The 24781-nt window shown below is 47.9% G+C and overlaps 1 protein-coding gene across 2 annotated transcripts; it reads right to left on the bottom strand.

The window, feature by feature from the left end:
* Positions 1 to 24628, bottom strand: DHRS11 (dehydrogenase/reductase 11). 2 transcript variants are annotated; one of them, XR_007891171.1, is made up of 8 exons: positions 24462 to 24596; positions 10854 to 11063; positions 6090 to 6184; positions 5517 to 5646; positions 4745 to 4837; positions 4025 to 4090; positions 809 to 2977; positions 1 to 254 (listed from the first exon to the last, which is right to left on the bottom strand). XR_007891171.1 is itself a non-coding variant. In XM_051635474.1 (7 exons), the coding sequence occupies exons 1-7, from the start codon at positions 24591 to 24593 to the stop codon at positions 2936 to 2938; spliced, it is 768 nt and encodes a 255-aa protein (XP_051491434.1). In that variant the 5' UTR covers positions 24594 to 24628; the 3' UTR covers positions 1 to 2935. The 2 variants fall into 2 exon arrangements, 1 of the variants encoding a protein (XP_051491434.1); XM_051635474.1 differs by having other exon boundaries at positions 1 to 2977; positions 24462 to 24628.
* Between the last annotated feature and the right edge of the window lie 153 nt (positions 24629 to 24781).

Below are 24781 nucleotides of genomic sequence, written 5' to 3'. Positions count from 1 at the left end.
AACCACAATGTGCCTCTCTTTTTATTCTTTATTTTACAGTTCACAATTAGAAACCTACTGATAAGTTACACAGTTCACCCTCCTGGTTGGGGTTTTAATTGCCTCAAGGTCGTGCTGCCATTCCCATCTCATCCCAGGAAGATGGCTCGAGGTGCCACCAGGTTACACGAGGCAAAGTGGCCAAACAACCCAGACCAAACCCCTCCACAGGCCACACTTCTCACGGGAAGTTAACGGGCAGCAGGAATTATCCCCTGAAAACACATTTGAAATGGAAAAATATACTGGATATCATTTTTGACATTATTTATAGACTTGCAAAATGTTACAAATGTTCCTGGAGAAGAAAAAAAAAACAACAAAATTCCAGGGCTGCAGGTCAGTCAGGTTTATTTGCAGGGAGCAACTACCCAGACTGGTGCTTTTTCAAGGCCATACATCTTAAGCAATTCTCTCCAAAGCGTTTTACAGAGCAGAGATAAGTTTGGTCCCTCCTCAGCCATGCATTGCCACATCTGCTTAACTTTGTACACAGCTGTGGCCACCAATTCAGGTATTTTCACCAGTGCTGCTCACAACCCTGCTGATTTTTTTTCTCCTCCAAAGTTCCTAATTTCTCTTTTTTTTTTTTCGCCTCCAACTCCTCATTCAACCATCTTCTCTAAGATGGCACACAGCACATCTGCTCAGTTTCAACAAGCTCCTCCAAAAGAAACTACAGAGAACATCAGGAGTTTTCATACCAAGTCTAGCTGAACATTGCAGGGGCATTCTAAAAAAAGCACAGTAGTGCTTGAGCCTTCCTTACCCAGGTGCCTCCAAATTGAGCACGGAGACTGAAGAACTCTTCCAGCTGGCTCAGGCTCTCTGCTGCCGTGAGGATCGCTGGCTGCATGCAGACCTGGACTGGCCACACCTTGCAGGACACCATCTAACCCAAAGCTGTGGGAGAAACCAAGCTCTGTGCAAAGAACCCACACAAAGCAAGGTGGTTTAACAGTGGTGTGAGACTGAATTTCACCCACAGTAAGTTAAAAGGCCAAACCCAAAGATGAGGCTGTGTGTAGTTGCCAGCAGAAACCCCTGCCAGATGAGGAATGCACAGAACACACCATGAGTGTGTATTTATAAAGAAAAAAAACAAGGGGCAAATTGCCTTTGTTCTGCCATTACGAAGGAATGTTTTACCAACTTTCTCCTTGTATCCTTCTACGGTTGCTCACCTTTGGCACAAGGAATTCTACATATAACAAGATTTAATTAATAATAATACTTCATATCAACACTCAGCACTTACATAGCGCTTCTCAAACTCAAAGTGCTTTACAAAAGTTTGTGAGTCCTCACAACACCCCTGTGAGGTAGGTAAGTATTATTATCCCCATTTTACAGATGGGGAAACTGAGGCAGAGAGGTAAAGTGACTTGCCCAAGGCTTTATAGGGAGTCGAAACTCACAATGTAGTGGCCCAATTCTGGTCTCCCTTGTGGTGGTGTAACACAGATGAACTCCCACAGAGCTATACTGGTCTAAGCAAAACAATCCAACCCAAGCTTCTCTGGCCCCCAGTCCCCCTGCTCCAATCAACTGACCATACCTGCTCCACCTCAACCAACAGTCAACAGTTCACCTTCTAGAACTCTACAGAAAGTCCAGATCACAGCAGGAGCGAGTCTGAAACCTTAAGGCAACATACATGTTAACAGCTCCATAGCTCTGCAGCAAGTTGGACCAAACACAGACGTGTTTCTGCCACACTGCAAGAGTCTTAAGACAACTCAAGTGGTTTCCAGCCCTACATGTAGCAGCTTTGAGACTGATTCTCTTCTCCCTCAAGTTAGAATAAATCCAGAGCAAGACAAAAGGGGGCTGCACCAGTGTGGAACTAGTACAAGATCTGACCCAGACCTTTTACCTGCTGCTTCATAAGCAAATGCCCCTACTAATATCTCTTCATTTCACTCTCTCTCTCTCTCTCTCTGAGTTTGTATCTCTGCATATAAACAAACTTTCAACACTTCCAGCTTATCAGCACCAGCATTTAACAGCATCTTTCTAAGACCAACCAATACTTCCAAAAAAGTGTCAATGCATGCAAATATCACATAGAAAAACATCAAGAGTGCTGGGAGATGATACCAAGGATAGAGGTGATCACAAGACAGCACACATTTAGTTTTTATCAAAAATACCAAACAACTCACTCTTACTGGAACTATGCCACTTAGATGATCACTCTAACCTGCAGGAGCACAGGTACTTTTCTTCCAACTATTTACCTACCTACCTAGAAAGAAATAGAAAGAGCAAGCACACACATTTATACTTCCTCAGACTTGGCAGGCATGATTCATGTAAATGGGAAAGGAGGGTTTGGGAAAGTGGGTGAGATTGTACACTGGGTTTAGAGTAGCAGAGTATGAAAGAAGTAGAAAATAAAACATGCATCTACCATCAGTAATCAATCTGATGAAAATAAACCCAAAAAAATAGATGGATTCATGTATGACATCCACTGAAAATCTCAAACCCTAAGCACACTGAAGCTGGCAAACATCTTGTGCCACTTCACCTTTGTCCAGACACATCATCAGCAAATAAGATCAAACAAACCTTGAAAAGAAAGCATAAAGAAGAATAAACCAGCCTGGAGATAACAATCTTCCACAAACCACTTCCCTGCATTATTTTCAAACACGTTTTACTCTTAAGCAGTTTCAGAAAGGAGTGGGGGAGAAAAGAGACCCACTACTATTTTTTTTTAAAACTGGCTCAGCACCAGCACCAGCTCAGAGAGAGGGAGAGAAAAATAATTCTTCAAACATGATCCTTGGTACTTGATTACAACGTTGCTAGCCAGCCAACGAAACCCTAAATTGCCAGAGGGTTCGAAGTGGAGTGGATACAGGGTGCTGCTCACAGTCCTCTTCATTTGCTATGATATCTGCTCCGTGGGCCTCATCTGTATATCTCCAATCTGGAAAAGACCAACATAGGATTTTACTGGAGCACTGAATTCCATTTTCCATCCTGCACTGGGCACTTACATGCTTTACTATTACAGTGGCAAGCTGCACATGAAGAAGGCCCCTGTGACTAGAAATGAGGCTGCTTATCTGAGAGACTGGAAAGAACTAAAGGTGAATGTGACCGCTCTGCCTGTGACGGAAGGGATCAAAGCACAAACATGCGCAGAAACCAGAGCGAGATGACACTGATTACAAACATGCATGGTTCAAGTCTTTAGTTTGATCCTGCTCAAGGAGGGTCAAGCAGAAGCACTGCTTGATCAGCCACGGGTAGGACTTTTTATCCTCTTAAGGAGGCCAGCTATCACTCCTGATCCAATGTCAAGATGGCCGTGTCTTGCTCCATGGGAGCAGAGTTCACACAAGGGGCTGCTCAATCCCTCATAATCAAAGTTTGCTTTCACAACAGGAACTTTTATGTTGCATATACTAAACTTTGACACTGCTCCTGCCTCCAGATCAAAGCTGGTGACTTATTTCTTGTTTCACAGGCAGGAAGTCCCCCTGACAGCACAAGCACCTCACACCACCCTTGGGGAGGTGCACAGCACTTGGCAGGATCAGGCTCAACACGTCATCTGGCAACTGGCAGGATCTGACCCTGCTGCTGCAGGACTGTCAGCAAATCTCAGATGGCACCAAAAAACCCTCACAAAACAAAACAAAAATGAACAAACAAACAAAAAAACCCCAAACAAACAAAACCAACAACAACAACAAAAAACAAACGGGGTAAAACATGCCCATATCCCTCGTTCTTTCCCCTGCCTTGCACAGACCTTCTCTGGGGTCAGAGCGGCCTGTGCAGGATCTGCAGGGCTGTGAGCAGCGCAATCCTGCAGCTGCCATAAGGGAAGTGTAAGTGAACGTGATTGCTGCTAATCCCAGCTTGGGCTCTGCTAAGCACAGAGCTGATTAGCAAACATCAGGGCAGCAGTTACCCTCTCTGCCTTCAGGCACCCACCCCAGAGTCCTCCAACCCAACCACAGCCTACCTGTACATGAGGTGGGGCACTGAGGACATATATGACAGCATTAGCCATATCTTCAGCTTTAAGACACTGGAAAGACAGGAAAAGAGATTCTTAGTCAAAGGGCATCCCAGGAAGTTAACCATAAGACCACTTCTTTCCTAACCATCAACAATGAGTCTCAATAGTATCATTGAGGCATGTCAGAAAGATGCAAGCAAGCAGGAAAAAAATCCATTACAAATTTAACAAAGGATGTGTCTGGTGCTGATAATTCTCCATTTGCTGTGAATAATCTTACTACTGGCACAGTAATTCTGCCAGGTCAGGCACTGTCATCTTTATCAAAAATTACCACAGGAGCACAAGAAATCCTGCACTAGCCACCTGTAAGACAACATGCTCTCACATTTCTTCTTGTGCAAACATGTTTGCTTATTACATTTTCTCTTCAATGAAGAAGTCATTGACTGCCAAATGTCATAGCTGATTTATATTTATTTACAGGAACATAAAAATAAAAGGAAAAATATAGGGTGTTGGAAACTGAATGCAAGTCTACACAGTATGTAAGTATCAGTGCAAAATCTGAGGTCTGAGTGCTGAGACTTTGGGGATGCTGATTTCATCCTGGAAAGCACTGGGCACTCTGCAGAACTAGTTCCTTGTGGTATTAGCCAGAAGAAAGACTGTTAAACTATAGCCAGAGCCACTTTCCTGTGTTTCCATTTCTCCATGTCCTACCCGAATGCTCTCATAGGTTGCAGCAGCTCTTTCAGGGTCATTATCATGAAGTTTAAAAGCAAAGCCTGTTTCCACCAGTCCTGGAGATATACACTGGAAAAAAGCAGAGCACATCCTAATAGGATTTGTAATTCCCCTTCAGCAAAAAGATTAAAAAAAAAAAAAAAGGAGAGAAAACATTTTAGCTCCAATAAAGCCAAAAAAACCCAAGCCCCCGCCCCTTTTCTATTGTTCTCCTTCCTCAACCTTTTTCTAGGGGAACAGTTTAAGAGAGCAGGCTTTGCCTTAATGACTGTTGTGACAGGTACCTCTGGGGAACCACTGATGGGTACTTCCCTCTTCATGTCCCAAAGGAACAGAGAAGCAGAGAAAATGATGGAAAAGCTTGCAATACCAATTAACTTCTGGACATATCACTTCTGAGATGCAAGCTCTGCACAAGCACAAACAGGCCAGCTGATTGACTCCCTCTGCTATCATGAGCCCCCCTTGCTCCTGGACAAGCAACTGCCCACTTTGTGCACCCAAAAAGTTTATTCCCTGACACAGTTCATTGCTGCTGTGCCTTCTGCTTCCCAGTCTCTCTGTGCCCAGGAAAGAGAGGTGTCCAGAGACAGCTGGCCACAGGGCTTGAAGGTTCCCAGTGTGCCAACTGCTATTTTTGCATTGCCTTGCCTGTTTTCCAAAGAGATATCCTTTGTCCCATAAAGCCTGCCAGCTCTCTACCACCCACAAAAAGAAGAGAGAGAGGAAGAGAGCCCACAGTACTCACTGTAGCTCGTATGTGGGTCTTCGCTTCTCTGAGTTCTTGCCTCAGCCCCTCTGTGAGGGCTGTGACTGCATACTTGGTGGCACTGTAAAAATGCACCACCGACTGTGGCACAACACTGTGGCCATTCATGCTGAGGAGAGAGCAGAAAGGAAAGTGCTGAGAAGTGGGGAGGCAAGCAGAGTCCTGAGAAGGAACCAACAGGATGGTAAGCCACCGTAATCAATACAGAAAGAGAGGATGACATGGTGGCTACGTGAGGAATTCCCCTCACCTACTTGCATACCACTCGACACAGCTGTTTTCTGGAGCTGGTCAAGAAGTTTCAGTCTTCAACCCTACCCCATCAAAAGTGGTTGGCATTATCCTTTTCTCCCTGGTTTGACTTTTCTTGACTTCAGATTAGCAGAGGTTAAAAAAAAAGTGTCTTGAAAACCAACCATTGCAATCCTTGGAAAACACCTCCTGGGGCACCATCAACCCATTCCAAGGTTACAGCTCCACCACTCAAATCCTCTCTGCAAGGAGGAAAGGAAGAAGCACCCGTGGCTAATCCCACATTTTCCCCTTGCATACCTGTTAATGTTAATAATATGCCCATCATCAATGTTCCTCTCTTTCATGGACTGGTAGGCCTCTCGGGTGCAGATGCTCACAGCCATTACATTGACCTGAGGGAAAAGAAGCAGACATTAAGACCAGCAGCCCTGCCTGGAACCCTTGGAATTACCCCCCACATGCCTGAAGCCAGGGACATATTCTCCCACCTACGGCAATTCCTGCAAACGCCAACAGAGGAAATGCACAAACACACGCCACACACCTCCCATCACGCTGCAGGAACAAGAGGGTTGAGTGGGGGAGGCGCAGATACCCCATTTTGTGAGGCAGCCTTGGCTTCTGCCAGAAATAAACAGGCTTAATTGTTTCATAGACAAGAGTGAGGGTAGAGAAGAAGGTAAGGGGGAGCAAACCCACTTCCCCACAGTCAGCACTCTGTCCAGGAGACCAAGTTGTTTATTTTGTCCAGCACTGAGCACACTGGAGTTTGGGCAGCTGATAGGACTCTATCAGCAGGTAATTAGGTCAGCTAGTTAATAAGGAAATCCCCAGGTATTGCCTGTCAGAGGGCCAGGTGCTCAGAGATGCTGCAAACCATGCGGCCAGCAAAGAGCTTCCTGGGCACAAATGAAGCCAAAGGTCACATCATACCATGGGCAGGGCCAGAGTGGGCAAGTAACCCTGCAGATATGAAAGCCACTGATCTGCCACACTGTCTGCTGACATGAAGGCTTTTGGATTTCACAGCAAGAAGATCAAGGAAGTGGGAACAACCCACTCCAGTCTGATGTATTAACCAAGTCCTTTCAGACACAGATCTTGGCACCAGTTAGTATATAAAGCCTTCAAGACAAACAACATCCCTGTGTTCCTCCCTGGACACTGAACCCACCAGGCACTCTGTCTTTGGTGGCTCCACTCCATCTCTGTAGGCCACTAGAGGGTAACATGAGCCCAAAGCCAGAGCCTGGGCTCCAACGCTGTGACTCACGCTGAGCAATGCCTCCTTGCGTGGGTAGAGTTACAACATTTTCACAACTACTGGCAAAGCAAGATACTACTCAACAGCCACATGGGAAAGTCCAGAGCCTGTATGATAAGACACTATGGTACAACACAACAACTGCTGGAAGGTAGCTAAGCTGGGACTGCCTTGCTGCCTTTTCCCAATAACACCCACAGGATTTTGGGGTGAAATCCCATTTCAAAACACAGTACAGGCACTCAAGACCCTAAAAAAAAATGCCTTGAAAATAAGCAAGTCTTAGGGCTGTATCACTTTGAAACACAATTTAAAGGCTGTTGTTACAAATACCCATGCAAGATGGTTTTCACCCTCATTCCTATTTTAAGAACAAGAGGTTCAAAGGTCCCTTAGCAAAGACAGCCAGCACATCTGTGCTCTGCCTCTGCACAGCTTGCTGCACCAGGCAGCCTGCCTGTGGCTGCCGCCTGTGTGTGCTAACACAACAGAAACAATGCAGGCACATTTTCCAGTAATTAATGAGTTCCAATTGCCAGGTTGGGAGAACATAAAAGATCCTGTTCCTGAGGTGCTGAGCCTTTCCCTTCTCAGAATCAGCCTTTTCTAAAGCATCAAAGTGAGTATCCCAGCTCCTAAGCACATATAAAAACGCAGGTTACAGAAAACATATCTCTGCACAGATAGTACAGAAAAGCAAGAACAAACCCATTTAGTGTCTAGAGGAGCAAAAGAATGTGTGCTGCAGTCCTTTGTGCCCTGAACAGTGCAAATGGAAAGTTCAGCTTCAATTCCTGGCAGTAAAGGTCAGTAGGTAAAACGTGAAGGAGCTGTTAAAATCCCAGAGCCTGGAGTCGGTGTGTACACAGCACCCAGCCCCGGCTGCTCCCGCACACATCACGGATGGCTGGAGGACTTTGCTCCAGCCCTGTGTCAAGCACCAACTCTCAAACTAGTAGAGAGAAAAAAGGGGAAGCTGTGAACCAAAAGGTGATGGGCTCAGGTCCTGCCTGCAGTAACACACTCCCCCTGGCACACAGGGAATTCTCCGTCTGGCAGTGCTGGGCTCTGTGCTGCTGCACAGCGATGGAGAGGTGAATCCCCACATGAGACTCCTGCAGCCTGGGGATTCAGCTTTCCCTAGGGAACAAATACCAGACAATAAGGAACCAAAATATTTTTAAAAAGAGAAGGAATAAGTAAAAGATGAACACGATTTTGACTGTTGGACGTACAGCAAGAAATTTTATGGAATATGTCTACTGAGAGGGGAGCCTGGAAGGAGACAGAGCCTTGAAGCTCATAAAAAATGTATGGAAACAAAAATCAATTTACCAAAAAGAAAAAAATGCCTTTAATTTAAGGCTCTAATGCCTCCTACATCAATAGATCTATGGCTGTTTAGAAACTTCTCCTGTCTTGCAACATTGGAGGACACGGAAATTCTCCAACAGCATCTCAAACCCTGCTGATGTGAAACACGTTTCTCCAAGGGACCTTTGGAAGAAGCCTCCCCGCTCCCGCCCAGCTCTGCAAAACCCAGTGACCCATGAAAGGTGCTGGCAACCTTCCTCTGTCCTGACCCTCCGAGAGTTTCAGAGGATGCAGGACAAATGGGTCTGGAGAGTTTCCCTGGGGCTGGTGAACCAAAGCAGGGAGAGCTGGCACCGCCAATCCCTCCCAAACCCCACTGCCACGGCACGCTCAGAGAGCAAGATTCCCAAGCTGGGAGGTCACAGCCACAAAATTGAGGAGACAGAGCAAAATTAAAATCCCTGAGCTATTTGTACTGCTTACCAACAGGCTAAAAAGCAAAACCCAGGCTTGTCAGGCTGCCTAGGCTGAGGTGGGTGAAGCATTTGGCTATGGAGGGTCCCAGGGCTTCACCTTCACATTAAAGGTGCGACTGTTACCCAGACAATTACACACAAGCCAAGAGCAAACTCACCAGCTGCCTGTCAGTAAATGAAGCCAGCTTGGATGTCTAAGACTGTTCCCAGTGCTACAACAGCATTTTTGACAAGCAAATGAGAGCAGGTATAGCCATACAGATCACCTCTGGGAATAAAATATTCCCACAGCCTGGTTTCCTAATGCTGCCTTTGTGGAGCCACCGACTTGCCTCTCCTCCCACCCCATCTGTCACCCCAAAGCAGCTCCAAAGGATGCAGACAGCAGCACCCATACACAGGGGGACCCCACAGGCTCCCAAACCCCAGGTCAGACCACTGTAAATGCCAATACAGAAGCATCTTATACAGAAGAATCCCAGCTCCAAAATCCCACCTGAGCAGCCAGGGAAGGGAGCATGGACAGAGGAAGGGCCTTCAGGTGGCAAAAGCCACGTGTCCTCCAGCTGCCCACCTTAGAAAGAAGAAAAGGTCAAAAGAACAAGAGAAATGGGTGTGAGGGACATGTGGCACCCAGAGAGGCATCCACACAAGACTCAACAACAAGGACAAGGAGTGTACAAGGGACAGGAGACCCACAGGGCCAGGCTTGCAGCAAGACAATACTGGGAAATGACCAGCTACACACCAGCTCAGCCTTGGCTACACTTCACTTTATTTTCTTTAAAGACTCCATGGCAACCAGGGATGGGGAGATGTGGCTGTCAGTGACCCAGGCTGGGCAACCCACAAAAGCCTGGCTGGGCAGACAAAGCTGAGCTGAGCTTGCTTTGGCTGTGGTCACAGCAGCCAGCAGACTGGCCAAATCCTAACAAGAACTTAATTAGCCAGGATATGGCAGCTCTTACCCTGGCAGCAGGAGTCTGAGGCCTCGATGTACCTCTCTGTTTTGCTTTACACAGGCCCTGAATCTGCTGTTGGATGAACAGCCACTGGCTGCTGCAGGAGCCAACCGATCCCAACTCACTCCACTGGCAGAGGAGGTATCCCTGACCCTACTACAGCTCTGAGCAGCTTTTCCAATGGACATGTCTCTTCCTGCACTAGGACAAGCTCCCAGAGCTGCTGCTGGTGCTACAGAGTTTACTGAAAGCCATGAGTTCAGACTCTCACTCCTAGGAGGATAACATCAAAGAATTTAGTACCAGAGGGGAAAATCACCTTTGTGAAAAGCTCCTGTTTCAGCATCTCCCCAGCCAGAGCTGCAGAAAGGCCAGGACAATAGGGCCATTGCAAGGGCACACAAACTGGCCGAGGATCCTGCAGCTGTGGCTGCCACTGCTATGTCCAGAAAAGTGCCATCACATAATGACAAAAGATGGAGAAGTCCCAAAAAGATGTCCAGCAGGACCTCAGGACACCAGGACCCAGGGAAAAGTGCCGGTGGCACAGACCATTCACAGGAACTCCCAGTTCAGCATCTGGATTTGCCTCATTCACATCCAGCTTTAACCAGATTATGGACAGAAAACTAAGCTACAAAGACAAAAAGCATTACAGCTTTTTAAGCCAAAAAGAATCTCCCCACTTTAGAACCCACTCCTACAACTAACAGGATTAGCTACAAAAGCCAGTACTTGGCATTCAATTTCCTATTTTATTGAAGGAAAAATGTGAGGCTCATCACCCTTTAGAAAGCCATTAAGCTAAAGGAAAAAATGCTGCTGAAGGTTGAGTGTTTTCATACTCCAAGGTGAAAGCATGTGGCTCAGAAGTGTGAGATGTCTTTCCACCTCCCAATCAGCAAACCCGGGCCATGTCAGAGCCAGATGGGAAGCTGGTCCTCAGCTCTGCACATGTGAACTAAGTAGATAAGGACAATGGTGCTGCTGGCCAGATTAAATAAAAATCTAGCCCAGTTTCTGCTCTCCCAGAGGCAGTACTCACGTCTATCATGGTCCTCCAGCCCTCTGTCTTCCCTGAGAGCAGGGGCTCTGGGCGAGCCAGCCCTGCATTGTTGATGCAGACATCAACTCCTTGATGAAGGGTCTTGATGGCAGAGAACATGGATAGGATCTCCTCTTCGTTGGAGAGATCACACTTGTATGGGATGAGGGTCCCTGGATAGCCAGCACTCTGGCATTCAGCTGCCAATTTCTAGGGAAGAGAGAGGAAAGAAGAAAACAGCCATCAGCCTCCTCTCCTTCTGGAGCAGCTTATCCAGACATGTGCTTAAAAACACACCCCAGGGTTAACAAAACAACGGCAGCTTCCTGGTGAGCCTGTCTCAAGAGCAGGTGCTGGGGAAGAATCACTGTAAGTGTTAATTAAAAAAAAGAAATATCGATACATGAGAATTTAAGCCCTTCAGCCTTTACATTATTAAACTTGAGGACACACTCTGTGCTCATCCACTACCCCAGGCAATACAAGTCAAGGTGAGAAGGGGCTGGCAAAATACAAATACTGCTACAGCACCAGGCTACAGGTATGCCCCACTGATGAAGGATGCAGCAATCACATGCCTAGCAATTCCTCATTAGCCATTACCAACACTTATTCCAAGCATCCAGATCTTTTAGAAGACTAAATGATATAAAGCAAATAAAAGGCCAAGAGCTGCTGCTGGCTGCCTGTGTTAACGATGCGGCTGCCACAGCACCACATCCTCTGGAGGATGCCCTTTACCCCCTGACGCTAATGAGAAGCAGCATCTCATCTCTGATGTGTCACATAAGGGACAGTGACAGCTCCCAGCACAGGGTGAGAGCCACGTGATGTCTGGTTTCTGCGGAGAGATGGACTCTGGCTACAGACATCCACCAAATCCCTCCAACACCATCGCCCATGGCTGTTTCACCAATGTGACATTTCAGACTGTGCAATAAGGCTGCTCTCCTGCCAGAGGCAGCTTTCCCACTCCTCCCAGCTCCTCCCTGCATACCAAGCCTGTAATTCACAGCCAGTTATAAAAGGAGGAGCAAGGCTGGAAGCACAGAACAGCAACTGCACATGCAGGCAGCTGTCGAACATCCCATCCCCAGCCAAGCACCTGCCCTGGAGCTCATCCAGCCTCAGCCAGAAACAAGGACACGGAAGCCAGACCACCACAAGACACCGAGGACCACACAAAACACCACCAGAAAGCTCACACTAGAGGAATGCTGACTTTTTTGCTCACTATGAGGAACACCGTTATCTCCCAGACTGGCCCAGCCCCTCCTGGTCCTCCAGGACAATGCTTGGAGAAATTCCCACATCTTGGAGAAAGAAGAAGCTGAAATCAGCCCCGCCATCTGTACCAACACAGCAAGGAGCTCGGAGAGCCATGCTGGCCTCAGACATATCTCACTCTAATCAAAGAAGTGACAAACCAGAGCACTGAAGGTGTTTTTCTCCCAGGGGAAGCTAGCAAGTCCTGGGGTCTCCAGCAAGCCACAGGGTCCCGTCCCTTTCACTTAGTTGAGTTGGTCTTTTTGGCAGCTGCTGCAGGGACAGACTTGTCCCCCAAAACTTTCCTGATTCACCTTTCACAGCAATCCACAGCTTTCACAGACCACAAGCTGAAGCCAGCCCAGGTCTAAGGCTCTGTTCCAAAAGCTAGTCTCCTTTCTGAGTACCACTTCAGTAAAGGCATTGCAGTAACACAAGAATAATTATTATTGCTCTCACAGCACCAAGCAAGAAGGGGACGGACGTGCTGAGCTCAGCCTGGAGATCAATACATCCCAACAGCATCATGCTCCCTGGAGAGCTCTTCTTGGGCTGAGATAGACAGTTTTTCTGCCCAATGGAGAACAAAGGTGCCCCTGGGACTGACTCATGCCTCTCTGTACCCTCCCAGGACTGGTTTCACTTTGCTGTATATGCAGTCTTGTTGATTACGTGCTGATAATAGCAGAAAAATATATACTTTTTAAAGATGAGAGCATACACTTGAGAAAAGAGTTGGGGGAAAAAATCTGCAAGAACAGCATTTAGAAAATTGAAAGCAGTACGAAGGGCTGCTGGAAGGCGCTAGACCACTCCAGGGATGGATAGAGGAGGGAAAAACAGGAAAGGGGTCCTCAGCCACATTCTTCATAACCTGGCACCAAGGTGACAGCTTCAGAACTCTCTTCATCCTACTGCCCAATCTCAAGCACTCCACTAAAAGATCTATCCCTTTCAGTATTTGCTTGTAAAGTACCACAGCCCATGCCTGGCACTTTTTCTTCCTTGTTCACCAGGTCACAGCCAGGAGCATGGTCTTAATTTGGTCTTGGAAGAGGGCTGGTGTCCTGGCATCTGCTGCAGTTGCCAGGTCACATTTACTTCGCTTGAACAAGACCTGGGTTGAATTATCTTTCCAGTGGTGCTTCCAATTTTCAAGGCTGGTGCTGGTGCTCATCGCAGGTAAAGCAGGGTGCTATCTTTCAAAGTCAGTTGTACTCACATGCAGAAGGAAAAACTGGACACCCATCACATCCTGAGGCTGAGCATCCCGGAGCTGCAGGGAGGAAAGCTTGCAGCTCACAGCAGGAACTGGTCCAGCCAAACTCACCCTGCTGAACTCTAATCAAGCAATGCCAAAACTTTAAAAAGATAAGAAAAACAAGCACAAGGGATTGAGATGAATCTCCCAAAAGAGGCTTTGTGCCAGGAGAGATGGCTGGAAGGAAGGAAGGCCCATCAGCATGGACAGGAAAGGAAAGACAAGCTCATCTACAGCTGAGAGGGAAACGCCGTCTTTAATATCTCCATCTCCATGTTCAGCTGTCACCTTTCACTACTCAGTGAAACCTTTCACTGTTCAGTACAGCTCCTTCATGGAGGCAGACAGGGTCTAAACACCACAGGCTGCAGCAAAGCAATGACCCAGCATTCACTCAGATGAAAGAATAGATGAAACAAGGGGTGCTCAGGACAGCAGTGGCTGTCATGGTGGAGCTGCCCATCCTGTTTTCCCAGTCAATCTCCTTAGCTTATGCCTTAGATACACCAAGAAAAAGCTCCTTCTCACTCAAAGAAAGGCTTCTCTGCCATAACTGACCAGAGAAATCAAGTATCTCTCAAGATCCTTTTCTTGTCTGGTGTCTCACTGCTTCAAATGAGACTCAGAATGGATCCTTTCATCTCTCAGGCTACACTTGAGTTAACAAATTCTCTTTGAAAATGAAGTGCTGAACACCACTGACATCCAGGCAGAGCTGAATGTGCTTCATCCATCTATAGATAAAGAGTCATCACAGGCTCTTCAAAGAAACATCAACTGTGGGCAAGTTTGCAAGAAAGACTTAAGTTAAGCAATTCTCTAAATTAGGGAGCTTGCAGTATTTTTTCAGTGTCTGTTAGATTACTCAATTAATGCTCATTCCACTTTAGGCACACAGCACATACAGGGAGAAAAGAGAAAAAAAAAAGTTGCTTTTCCAGATTTCATAAGCAATTTGAAAGCAACCACGTAATGCCACAGCAATACAGACCAAGGCCAGTCTTCATCCAGCAGCTGGAGATGAAGATTTGACATGAGACCTGAGCACCTCTGTACCACACTTATCACTGGATGCTTGGAAATGGACAGCCAGGTGCTACAGGTACAAACTGGGATAATGCAACACAAAGAAGAAACAGATACTGCAGGTGTTAAAATGTTTAACTTAGAGCCATCCACTGCCTTGGAAGCAAGTCTTCACCCCTGTAATTCTGATACATTACTCAGCATGAATACAGGCAGGTTCTACAACACACCTCCTTTCCACAAAGGGCATCTCAGCTCCTTGTGTGTTGAAATTAAAAATAAAAACAAAACAAAAATAAACAACCACATAGCACCTACTGGCATGTAAGACAAAGAAGACCTGGTCATGCTGCTTACTGTATATTATTAGTTGCTTTTAGAGGTCTAAAAGGATGCCTCACATTTATGGGCCATTTTCCACATGTTAAGAACACATCAGTTCTCTCAAGAAGGGGTTAATGCTCTCTGTGGATTTGTTCCTGGTAAAATGGTTTAACAAAACTAATTGACATAAACATTTAAAGGGACTCCTAAGGGGAGGAAAAAGAAGAAGAGTCAGGTAGGGCTTTATTTGGCAAACCATCCTATTAACTTCAGACACATTTAGTTCAGAGAGATTAAAGCCAGAAGAAACCATTAGGTAATTTTTAATCTAGCCTGCCATTCATCAGAGGTACTTGCATCCTACTGATTTAGCTTATGCTTAAATATGTAGCTGAACCAAGAAACCGACTGGAAAGGAACTGAAGTCACCCCAATTACTTTTGCTGTCTGAAGGAAATGAAGGAGAAAAATCCTAATGAACAGCATCACAGTTGTGAAAGAAAACTGGGGGCTTACAAATCCTTTCATTTTACTGATTGGCAAGTTTGAAGCTTCTTTTAATTATGAGTTAATACCACTGCAGCAGCATAATAGAGGAAGAGATATACAGGGAATAAAGCACCAGACTGGGGTTTATTTCTGTAGTGTGCTCTGTGACCCTGGGCAAGATTCAGAGCTCTTTCCCCATCTGTAAAATGGAGATAATCACATTGAGCCCGTTCATAGCACTGCTGGGTACCTGGGGCTTTATTGCCTGCCTATGATCCAAGGATGAATATTATATTCCTTCCAGTTCCTTTTGCCTGGCTCTGGGTGCCCAGACAGGGCCTCCATGGGAATCTAAAAGGAGCTCTCAAATGAATAAAACAGTAAAGTGATTCTCTTTCCCTCTTGTGAGCTTTAAATTGATACTTTCACTGATTGTTTGCTCATCACCACTCCTCAGCTCAGGTCTGTGTCTGTTCCAGGACAGAAGGCAGGACTGTGGAGATGGGAAAGCTCAGAAAATAAGGTTTAAATGGAAAAGCAAGTGTGCAATACAGAGCTTGGGGCACCAATACCAAAACCTAGTACAGACAAAGAAGGACTAGCACCAGTTTCAGATAATTTATTTGAAGTGCATCTCAAGCACAGGCTGCATGATCAGGAAGACGGATTTTTTCACTCTGCTCCAGAAACCCAACACAGCTTGCCACCAGGAAAGGAAAAAAAATGATCAAAACCTGGACAAAATTTAAGTTTCTGTATGTATTATTTTCACTCTGTTTCATCCTAAACATACTGATTTTACAGTCCTTGCAAAGACTCATAGGTGGCACACAAAATCAGCACTCATGTAATAAATAACCCAGAGAAATCAGATCTCATTTTGTGGAAGAGAAGAAAATAAAACCCTGGGGAACCCCTTGGACCTTCTGCTGTTTATCAGCTTGGAGCAGTGAGAAGTAACAGTCCCAACCAGGTAGTGGTGACCATGGTCATCATGAGGGCTACAGAGCATGGCAGGGCAGCCCTCCCTTCTGCCAGATTCCTCACACCTGTGGTGCTGCCACAGTTTACAATATCAACCAGGGGCAGCACAAAATTACATCTTAGCATATCCCTGGCATCAGCTGTCCTGGACATCTCCTGGATGCTGCCCAGGCTCTGGACACCAAACATCAACACAGTACCTGCCCTTTGCACAGCAAACCCGTCCCATGGGCTATGTAGGGGCCAAGCAGCAACCCCTGCCCATAGGTGCAGTGTGGCCCAGGAAGCCACTCAGTTGGCTTCACCCCAGCCACTGAATCCCAACTCCCTGCTAAACAGGGATCTGGTGGAGTGATCATCTTCCCAGTACTGGTAATGGTCCTCCCAGACTGCTCCAGACTCATGCTGCTTTTTTCCAAGCCCTCTCTGCTCTCTGCACTTTTTAGTAGTTAAACATCCAAGATATTAATTTTTTCCTAGCTCACTTCATTTTACATTTCCAGTGTCATACACACAAGCCAAATCACCCCATTTACGCTGCCCTGAATGTCCCTGCGACCTTAAGGCATACAGACGATCGCTCCTTACGTCAAGGCTGAAGGCACTTACTCTTTTTTTCACTGCTTGCTCAGATCACGTTGCTCTGGGCTGGCGTGGGGGAGGAGGAAACACGCTGCTCCCACGATGACAGCTCATTAGAGCAATCTCTTGCTTATTCTGAGGTATGACTATCCTAAAACAAGCATCACAGGTGCCTGCCTGCCCTTCAACTCCAACACGTATAAAGCAGGCTCCCACACAGCCAGGCACGGAGATGCTTTCCCCTCTCAGAGAACCCCAGTACAAGAGTATCTTATTACAACTGAAGATTGCAGCCACCCATGGTCCTCCACCAGCCCTGGGCTGCACACAGGGTTCAAAGACCACCTAGCTCCAAGATACTCAAGTGTCTGCACACAGCAGAGCCGACAGTTAGTGTTGGATCGCTGCCCATTCCAGCGCCGATTTCCAAGGCAACCTGCAAACACACGACTGGGAGGGCAGAGATGAGCCTGAGCTTCAGCCTGACACCCTCAGATCACAGCACATGCCTTCTGTGTCATCTCCACTGCAAGAGGGCCCACCTCCACTATGCTCAGGGAGTCAAAAAAGAGGTATTTCTTCACTTTAACTCAAACTCCACCTAATCTTGCAGCAATGAAGGTTTGAAATGTCTGGTGATGCCTGGAGATCCAAGATGTGATCAGAGGTCCATGGAAACCATCAGCACGTGCTGACCCTGAGTAACATGTTGTACCTGAGTATATCACCGTACCTTGTGGGCAAGGCTCAGGAGCACTCCTGAGGACAGCCAGGACCATTCCTAGCTCTTGTTATAGGCTCACCAGGGCCCTTCCCCCTTCCCAGCCCTGGCGTCCCCACCTGCAGACAAACCCACCAGTGAGCTCTGAGCTCCTCATTCCAGGAAGACTGGAGCACAGACTGCAGGAGCTGGGCTCCCAGAGCTCTGCCAAGCCCCGCACCTCTCTGTCACCCACCAGCCCTGTCACCTCAGCCATCTGCAAAGTGCTCACCACTGCTACCCCAAGAGCTGCACAGAACAGCAGGTCCTGCCGGCAGACCCCCAGAGCAGCCTTTTCTCCTCCCCACACCCTGCAACACAGCCCCAGCCTCTCTCTGGGGCTCACTCAGCTGTTCTGCTGTGAGGGCAAGAGCCACCATCCCACACATCTCCGCCACATCAGCTCCTGTCCCGTGCCTGTGTAATCCTTGACAAATCCTCTTCGGAAAAGGCAGATTAAGGCACGCCTGGAGAGGAGCACCCAAGATGACAGGACTGAATTTGAGGACACCCCACATTTTCGCCCTGCTGACCTGCATGATGAAGGCTCCTGCCCACCCCAGCCATGGTCAGGGAAGCAGCAGCAGGGACTGCCACATCCCTCACAAGTGCCATGGCTAAACACCTGCAGCAAGGTGAGCACTGCACCAGCAGTAATCCCAGATAAACTGAGCAGAGCTGCAGCCGACCTGCACAAGCCTCATGGAGAGAAAAGGCTGGATGAAGGAGCAAGACTGCAGGCCCCACGGGTCCTCTACTTCCACAGCACCTCTTCCCACCTCATCCTGTGGAACCAGGGCACGCACAAACTCATCCAGGGCTGACCACAGCAAAAAACGACCATATTGTCAGCCAGGAACCACGAGCAGCTCCCACATGGACACCCGCAGGGTTAAAGCTCAGCTTGGGCACAGCCAAAGAGTTTCCTGCAGAGCTTTAGCTTTTAACAAGCCCCAGAAAAACCGCCACCACATTTACCTCCCCATCACACCTCCCAACACTGTGCCCAGATCTCCCTGCCCCACAAACCCCCAAACACAGATCAGAAAAGAAATCCTTCCATGTCCAGCTGCTGCCCCCATACAGCCTTCCCACCTCCCAGGGTAGCACCTACCAGCTGTTACACGGGGAAACTGAGGCACAGGACAGCTACCTGATCTGTCCTGTTTCACAGGAAAGCAATGGCAGAACAAGAACCCCATGACATCTCCAAAATCCCAGAAAAATGATCAGTTATTATCTATTTTAGGGCTGCAAGCACGACATACTCTGCTATGACTGCTTGGCTGCAAAGCCAAAGGGAACAAAAGAGAACCAGAGAAGGAGGGCTGCTGCAATCAGACATTTTAAAAGCATATTTTGGGGGGAAGGAGGATTAATCCAACCCAGTTTAAAAGCAACCCTTCCCCCATGTGCCTTCTGAGCTTCAAGGCTGAGGAAAACCATGGGGACAATGAAACATTTGTTCCCACTACTCAGGACAGCAATTACAGGATCTCTTCAGTATTTATCAGGAAAGGATCTGGTCAGGGACAAGCAGCAATAAAAGCACCTCAGAGGCCTTGAGTACCCACCATCCCTGAGGCGAGGTCCTTCACCAAACACAAAACGAGCCAGTCCAGAGGCCAAGGAGGTTCTGAAGGTCATTCATTTACAGGGGGACCATGCCTTGGGATTTTCCTGCCTGGAGCTGCTCCTCCTGGCTTGAAAAAATAATTCATCAGGCTACCAGGCAGGGCAGCAGCTCTGCAGCCTACATGCCAGGAGAGGGATGGGATAGAGGAGAGAGGTCCACGACAAGCCAGCAGATCATCCACCTTCAGCACGGGGAGAATGGAAGATGCAGAAGCTGCCCAGCGGATGGAAGCCAGGCACCAAAATTCACATCTATCACATTCAGCCACACATGTTGCTGTATGGCAAAAGATTCAGAAGTGTGGGCAGAGAGGCAAACCTGTGGTTTTGGAATGCCTCATGAAACCCAGCCCCAGCTGTAGGGCAGAGGGACAGATCCCACCATGGACACCTGGCATGGCAGGGACATCCACAACTCAACCCTCCAGACAAGGGAAGGCCAAAATTTCAATCAGTTGACCTTTAAGCCATCAATGTGATTTTCTCACAATCCAATTAAATTCCACATTTAGGTGCTATGCAACAATTTAGCCATTAATTAACCACCTCAGAGCACCAAAGGGGTTGAGAGCCTCCTTTGCACCTTACAGCCCAGGCAGTGGTGAGTGGAAGTGATCAGCCAGCCCACAAGCAGCTTCTTGGGATGCCCACCTCCCAGGAGAAAGGTTCAGCTACTTCTCCTCCCACACCAGCCCAGTGCTGCCTGAACACCAACCTCTTCAGAGATTGGACTGCTCGAATCTGCAATCGATAGCTCTGCTTATCTGAGGCTATTCCTTGAGCAAGATCTAACCTTGACAGCACAGTCCCTGGTTATAAATGTTACCTTTGATCAATAACTGTCACAAATGCATTAGAATTAATCGGTTAAACCTTGTATTTTAAACTACAGTTATTGCTTCCTGCACAGCTCGCTCTCCGCACTCTAACAAAGGAAAAAAATTTTTTTTTTTTTTTTTGAGAACATGACATCCATGATTAAATCTCTCCAACTGCAGAGGGCCCTCATCTGCCCCCAGCTGCTCTGGGGGGCAGCAGGTTCCCCCACCATCATCCTGCCCTTCTGGCAGCCCAGCAGGTACCTCTGCTTTGGGGGATGCTCGCTGGTCTCCCAGGAGCAGCCGGACGCTTTGTTCTTTGGCCTCCAGCAGATCCAAGGCATTCCCAGAACAGATGAGCTCAGCCACAACCCTCCAGCTCAGCTATTCCCAGCAGCCAGGCAAAGGACTGCAGGAGCCTGCTGACTTCTCACACCTCTGCCAAGGAGTTCTTACCAAGTGATGAAAGGTGTTGGTGAAAAATAAAGTTTTAAAAAAATAAAAATTGAAAAATAAATAAATAAATCACAAAATAAGTGAGAGATGCCTCTGACCACTCTACAACAAGGTACTGAAGGAATGAATGAGCTGCTGGAAGATTTCCAGCAAGCCTGAGTGCAGCAGCAGGAGGTGCTGCCTGACCTGAAGCACTGCCCCAACTGGAGCTTCTTTCTCCCATTGGCGACTGCCCTGGCCATGTATGCATGGATCTAGTGCACCAGGGCCAGAGGGGGAACTCCTGCCAGCACTTTCACCATTCTCTACAAATAGAGGGTCCTTGTGAAGGTGATAATCTTAACAGGGAGCAGTTTCCACCAAAGCTTGTTCTTACAGGCTGATAAACACTCTTAGCTAATTCATTAAGGCATTGAGGCTCGCTCCTGACTTGGAACACATGTAGGTATCTGAGAAGCTGAAAAGACTCAGCAAAAGCACATGCCAAAAGCCTGTAACAGCTGTTAGTACCTCCAGGCTTTTCATTTAAAGCAAACTTTCAACCCAAATTATCTCCTGGCATGCAAAAGTAAAATAAATCCACTTTAATTATATTTTATTCCTCGATGTCTGACTACTAAGGTTACCTTTGGGAGACCCATCCAAAGAGTCTTCACTCAAAAAAGTGGCATGAGAGGGGAACACAAGACTGCTTGGGAGAGAGGACTAGAGGGGGGGTCAACACTGTGGTTTGAAGGGTCACACTAGACACAACTACCTAGTGCAAGGAAACCCAGCCTCCAGCACATGCACTCACTGTGCCTGCATATATGGAAATGGGACAAAAGGAAAATCAAATCAAGTCTGGAAAAATAGCACCAAAGTCAGCTGGAGCACTAACTCCAGGCAAGCTGAGTGTGTGGCTTTTCTACAAAGGCTGTGGAAGGGGGAAAAAAAAAGGGAAAAAAAAAAAGGTACTTTTGCAGTTTTTGTAAGCCATTAAATGTTTTTATTTCAATAGTCAAATACAGAGCACTGGAGTCACGACACAGGTTTAATACTAAAACCACAACTTTGCAATTCCTTCATTATCTTGCCTTAAGCCTTTATCTGATTTTCCAAGAGATTAAGAAATCTTGACATAGCGTTTATTGCCCGAGTTAAACTCCCCATAAGACAAAATACTCTTTCAGTCACCATTTTACTGTAGGTTATAAAACCACCACACAGAGTGGTTCCAGCCACTTTACTTTAAAATAGATGGCTAGTGCACAGCATTAACAAAAACAAATGAGACTGCACTCCTGGTTTTAAACTCTACCGTTTGCATTCTTTCCACTTCAAGCTGCCTTGATTTAATTTTTGGGTTTGTTCCTCTATACCATTATCCACAGTGGTATTCAAAATTATTCCATTTTATACAACAACAAGATTTATCCTGAAGCAATTATGGCCAAGAAGCTCTAACCTCGCCCGTATTCACATCTGGCAACACCACGCCCTCTGCTCCTTCATGCTGCTCTCCCCTCTACCACCGTGCTCCAGCCCTGAACATCAGCCCCTCTCCCTCAATTAGTGGATCCTTCAAATTCCCACCAAGGCTTCCTGCAAGGATGCTGTCCTCCACCTCCTGACCAACAATGACTTGGAAAATCAGCAGCCGGAGAAAACAGGTGAGTGTATTTTGTGGATAGATGTGGTTATACAATAACTACTCAAGGTAACGACCGGCCCACAGAGCACTGACTGTACAGACCTTCCCGTGGCCTTCCTGATGTCCCCAGCATCCAAAGCCCCTCCAGAGGGTGGGAGCCCAGCCAGCAGCTCCTAGGATGGGATCTGGCTGCATCACCCACTGTAGCAGCCACAGACAGCACAACCACCCCTCTAATACGACACCAACTCCTGCTCCTCAAGGTGGCTCCTTACAGCCACGGCCAAAGTCCCAAGTTCCAGCATGAGCTCAATACTCTGAAGCCTGAATATCCTCCTTTTTTTTTTTTAAAGAAAAAAAAAAAAGAGAATACATAAGGTGAAGCTCCTGGAGAAAGCCTAGGTATGATAAACTCTGCTCTGAAGGCACAGCAGGAGCCATCTGTACCAACACACCGTCTCTGGCAGCCAGTCTGAGGTAACAGACCTGGTCCTGGAGTGACCCTGCACCACCTCATGCTCCACCACCTTCCCAGCAGCATCTCTGGGATTTTCTTCCTCTTTAAGGAAACATAAATACAACGAGAATAGCAACAGAACAAAACACAGTCCAGACACCAACCAAAACAAACGACTGTGTGCTGCAAACACAGCTCAGTCCTTAGAGAGCAGGGCTGACAGAACAAAGCAGGGACAGTGTTTAACACAAATTTGTACAGCAGGACAAGTAACAAGAGACTTGGAATGTCACACCGGCAGCACTGCTCAGTACACGTGCATACCATACAACCTGATAAATCACCTACGTACAATGGGATTGCATTTCTGCAGATTCAAATAACAAGACAAAGCTTTTAAAAGACGCCTCTGTCTTAAATCTGTACTGTGTTTTTGCCAGAAAAGTTTCAGAAAGGAAGGAAACTCCGTAGCACTAAAGGGAAATAAAAGTTTCATTGATTTTCTTTACCAATTTCAAAAGAAAATCCAAAGAAACGGCAACATTGGAAACAGCTTTCCTTTTTAGAGGGGAATGGGAAGCAATGGAGACCTTTATAGCTTCCTTGACCAGGTACCAAGAGGCTACAACAGGCTCATGAAACCAGGCCATGCAAGTGCATTAAACACCACCAGCCTCACGTGGGAAAAGCCTTTGGAGAGCTTGGCTCTCCCTGTAAACCGCAATATCAAAACGTCAGGAAGTCCAAATTTAGAAGCAATCCCCAAAGGACAGTTAAATAAGTCACACTGGTGTATTTTCTCCCCTTTGCAAGCGGTGTCTTTCTGATTCATGATGAAGAATGGAAAAATTTTCTTTATTTAACCCCACTTCTCAGCAACACCAGCAATGTCAAGCTTTGTTTCCCATGTTTTTTTGGACAATTTATTCTTGGTGTGGTCAACCATGCATAGTGATCCCTTATCACCTTTGCTAAGGAAATAGAAGCCCTGGATGTTCATACAGATCTTCTCTGGCTGGGCAGGCACCAAACCACCCAGATGACAATATTTAAGCTCTATGATTATAACTTTTTCCCTCAGAGGAAACTTCTTAGCAGGTAAATAAGCTTTAGCTCGTGCCATTGCAAGGCAAAGTGTAACAGTGCAATCAAGTGCAAAAAAAAAAGGATCCCACAGAAACTATTTCTTTTAACTACTTAGTATTTTCAACTCAATATCATCAGGTATTTGACTTAGAACTAGAGGTGCTCATTAGAGGAGTAAATAACACATTAAGGACCAAAATTCTATCTCAACGTTAAGCTGTAAGGACACCCCATCTGGGGGATGCCAGCGTGCAGACAGAAAGCACATTACATCCCCACCCAGAGGGGTTTTATGTGCCCCTCGACACTTCACTCCTCACAACCCCAGCGCAGGGTCGGGCGCCCAGATGTTATTTTTACCCTCGATAAGAGGAAGCTTATAAAAAAAAAAACCCAAACAACCCAAACCTAAACCTGCTCCTCGGGAAACTCCCAGCCCACCGCCCGTGTTCCTGCTGGTGGGCAAACCCCCAGGAGGCCCGCTGGGGGGCCCGCTCCGGGCAGCCCCGCGCACCCGCCGCCTCCCCTCACAGAGGCCGGACGCGGGACCCACCTGGGCGCGGGGATGAGCCCGCGGAGGGGCCGCCCCTCTCCCGCCGGGCCCGCCTCAGCCCGGGATCGCTCCGGCACCAGCCCGTGCCGTATCCCCGGTGAGGACCGGGCGAGCGGCCCCCGCCCCGGCCTTCCACAGCCCGCGGGCCCGGCCCCCCGGCCCAGCCCCCGCCCCGGCCTCACAGGGAGGCGGCAGCGGCCGAGCCCGGCCCGTGGGACCCCCCGCCCCGGCTGAGGGGAGCTGCCCGCGGCCGCCAGGTGCTCCCCGGACCCCGCTACCTCAATCTTGTCGACGCTGCGGGCGCACCCCACCACCTTCATGCCGTGCTGCACCAGCGCCCGCGCCACCGCCGCCCCGATGCCCACGGAGGCGCCGGTGACCAGCGCGACGCGCCCGGTCCAGCGCTCCATGGCCGCGGCCCGGCCCCGCGCACAATGCGCCGCCCGCGCGCGCCCGCGGCCACGCCCCCGCGCGCGAGGACACGCCCCTCCCGCCTGCCACGCCCCCCCCCCCCCCCCCGCCCCGCCTGCACCGAGTTTGCGGGGGCTCAGCGCGGGAGGGGGGAGGTCGGTCCCCTTGTTTGGAGTTCTTCCTCCCC

The sequence above is a fragment of the Apus apus genome, chromosome 18 (genome assembly GCF_020740795.1).
Source record: "Apus apus isolate bApuApu2 chromosome 18, bApuApu2.pri.cur, whole genome shotgun sequence".
Lineage (NCBI taxonomy): Eukaryota > Metazoa > Chordata > Aves > Apodiformes > Apodidae > Apus > Apus apus.
The sequence above is the reverse complement of the archived record's forward strand: the minus strand, read 5'-3'. Positions and strand labels throughout refer to the sequence as shown.

Coding starts and splice junctions, on each gene's coding strand:
- DHRS11 (XM_051635474.1), bottom strand. CDS start 24,593: ATGGAGCGCTGGACCGGGCGCGTCGCGCTGGTCACCGGCGCCTCCGTG. Junction 6,185..10,853: donor GCTGGAGGACCATGATAGAC/GTGAGTACTGCC, acceptor CTTTTCCCTCAG/GTCAATGTAATGGCTGTGAG. Junction 4,838..5,516: donor AGACCCACATACGAGCTACA/GTGAGTACTGTG, acceptor GCTTTTTTCCAG/TGTATATCTCCAGGACTGGT.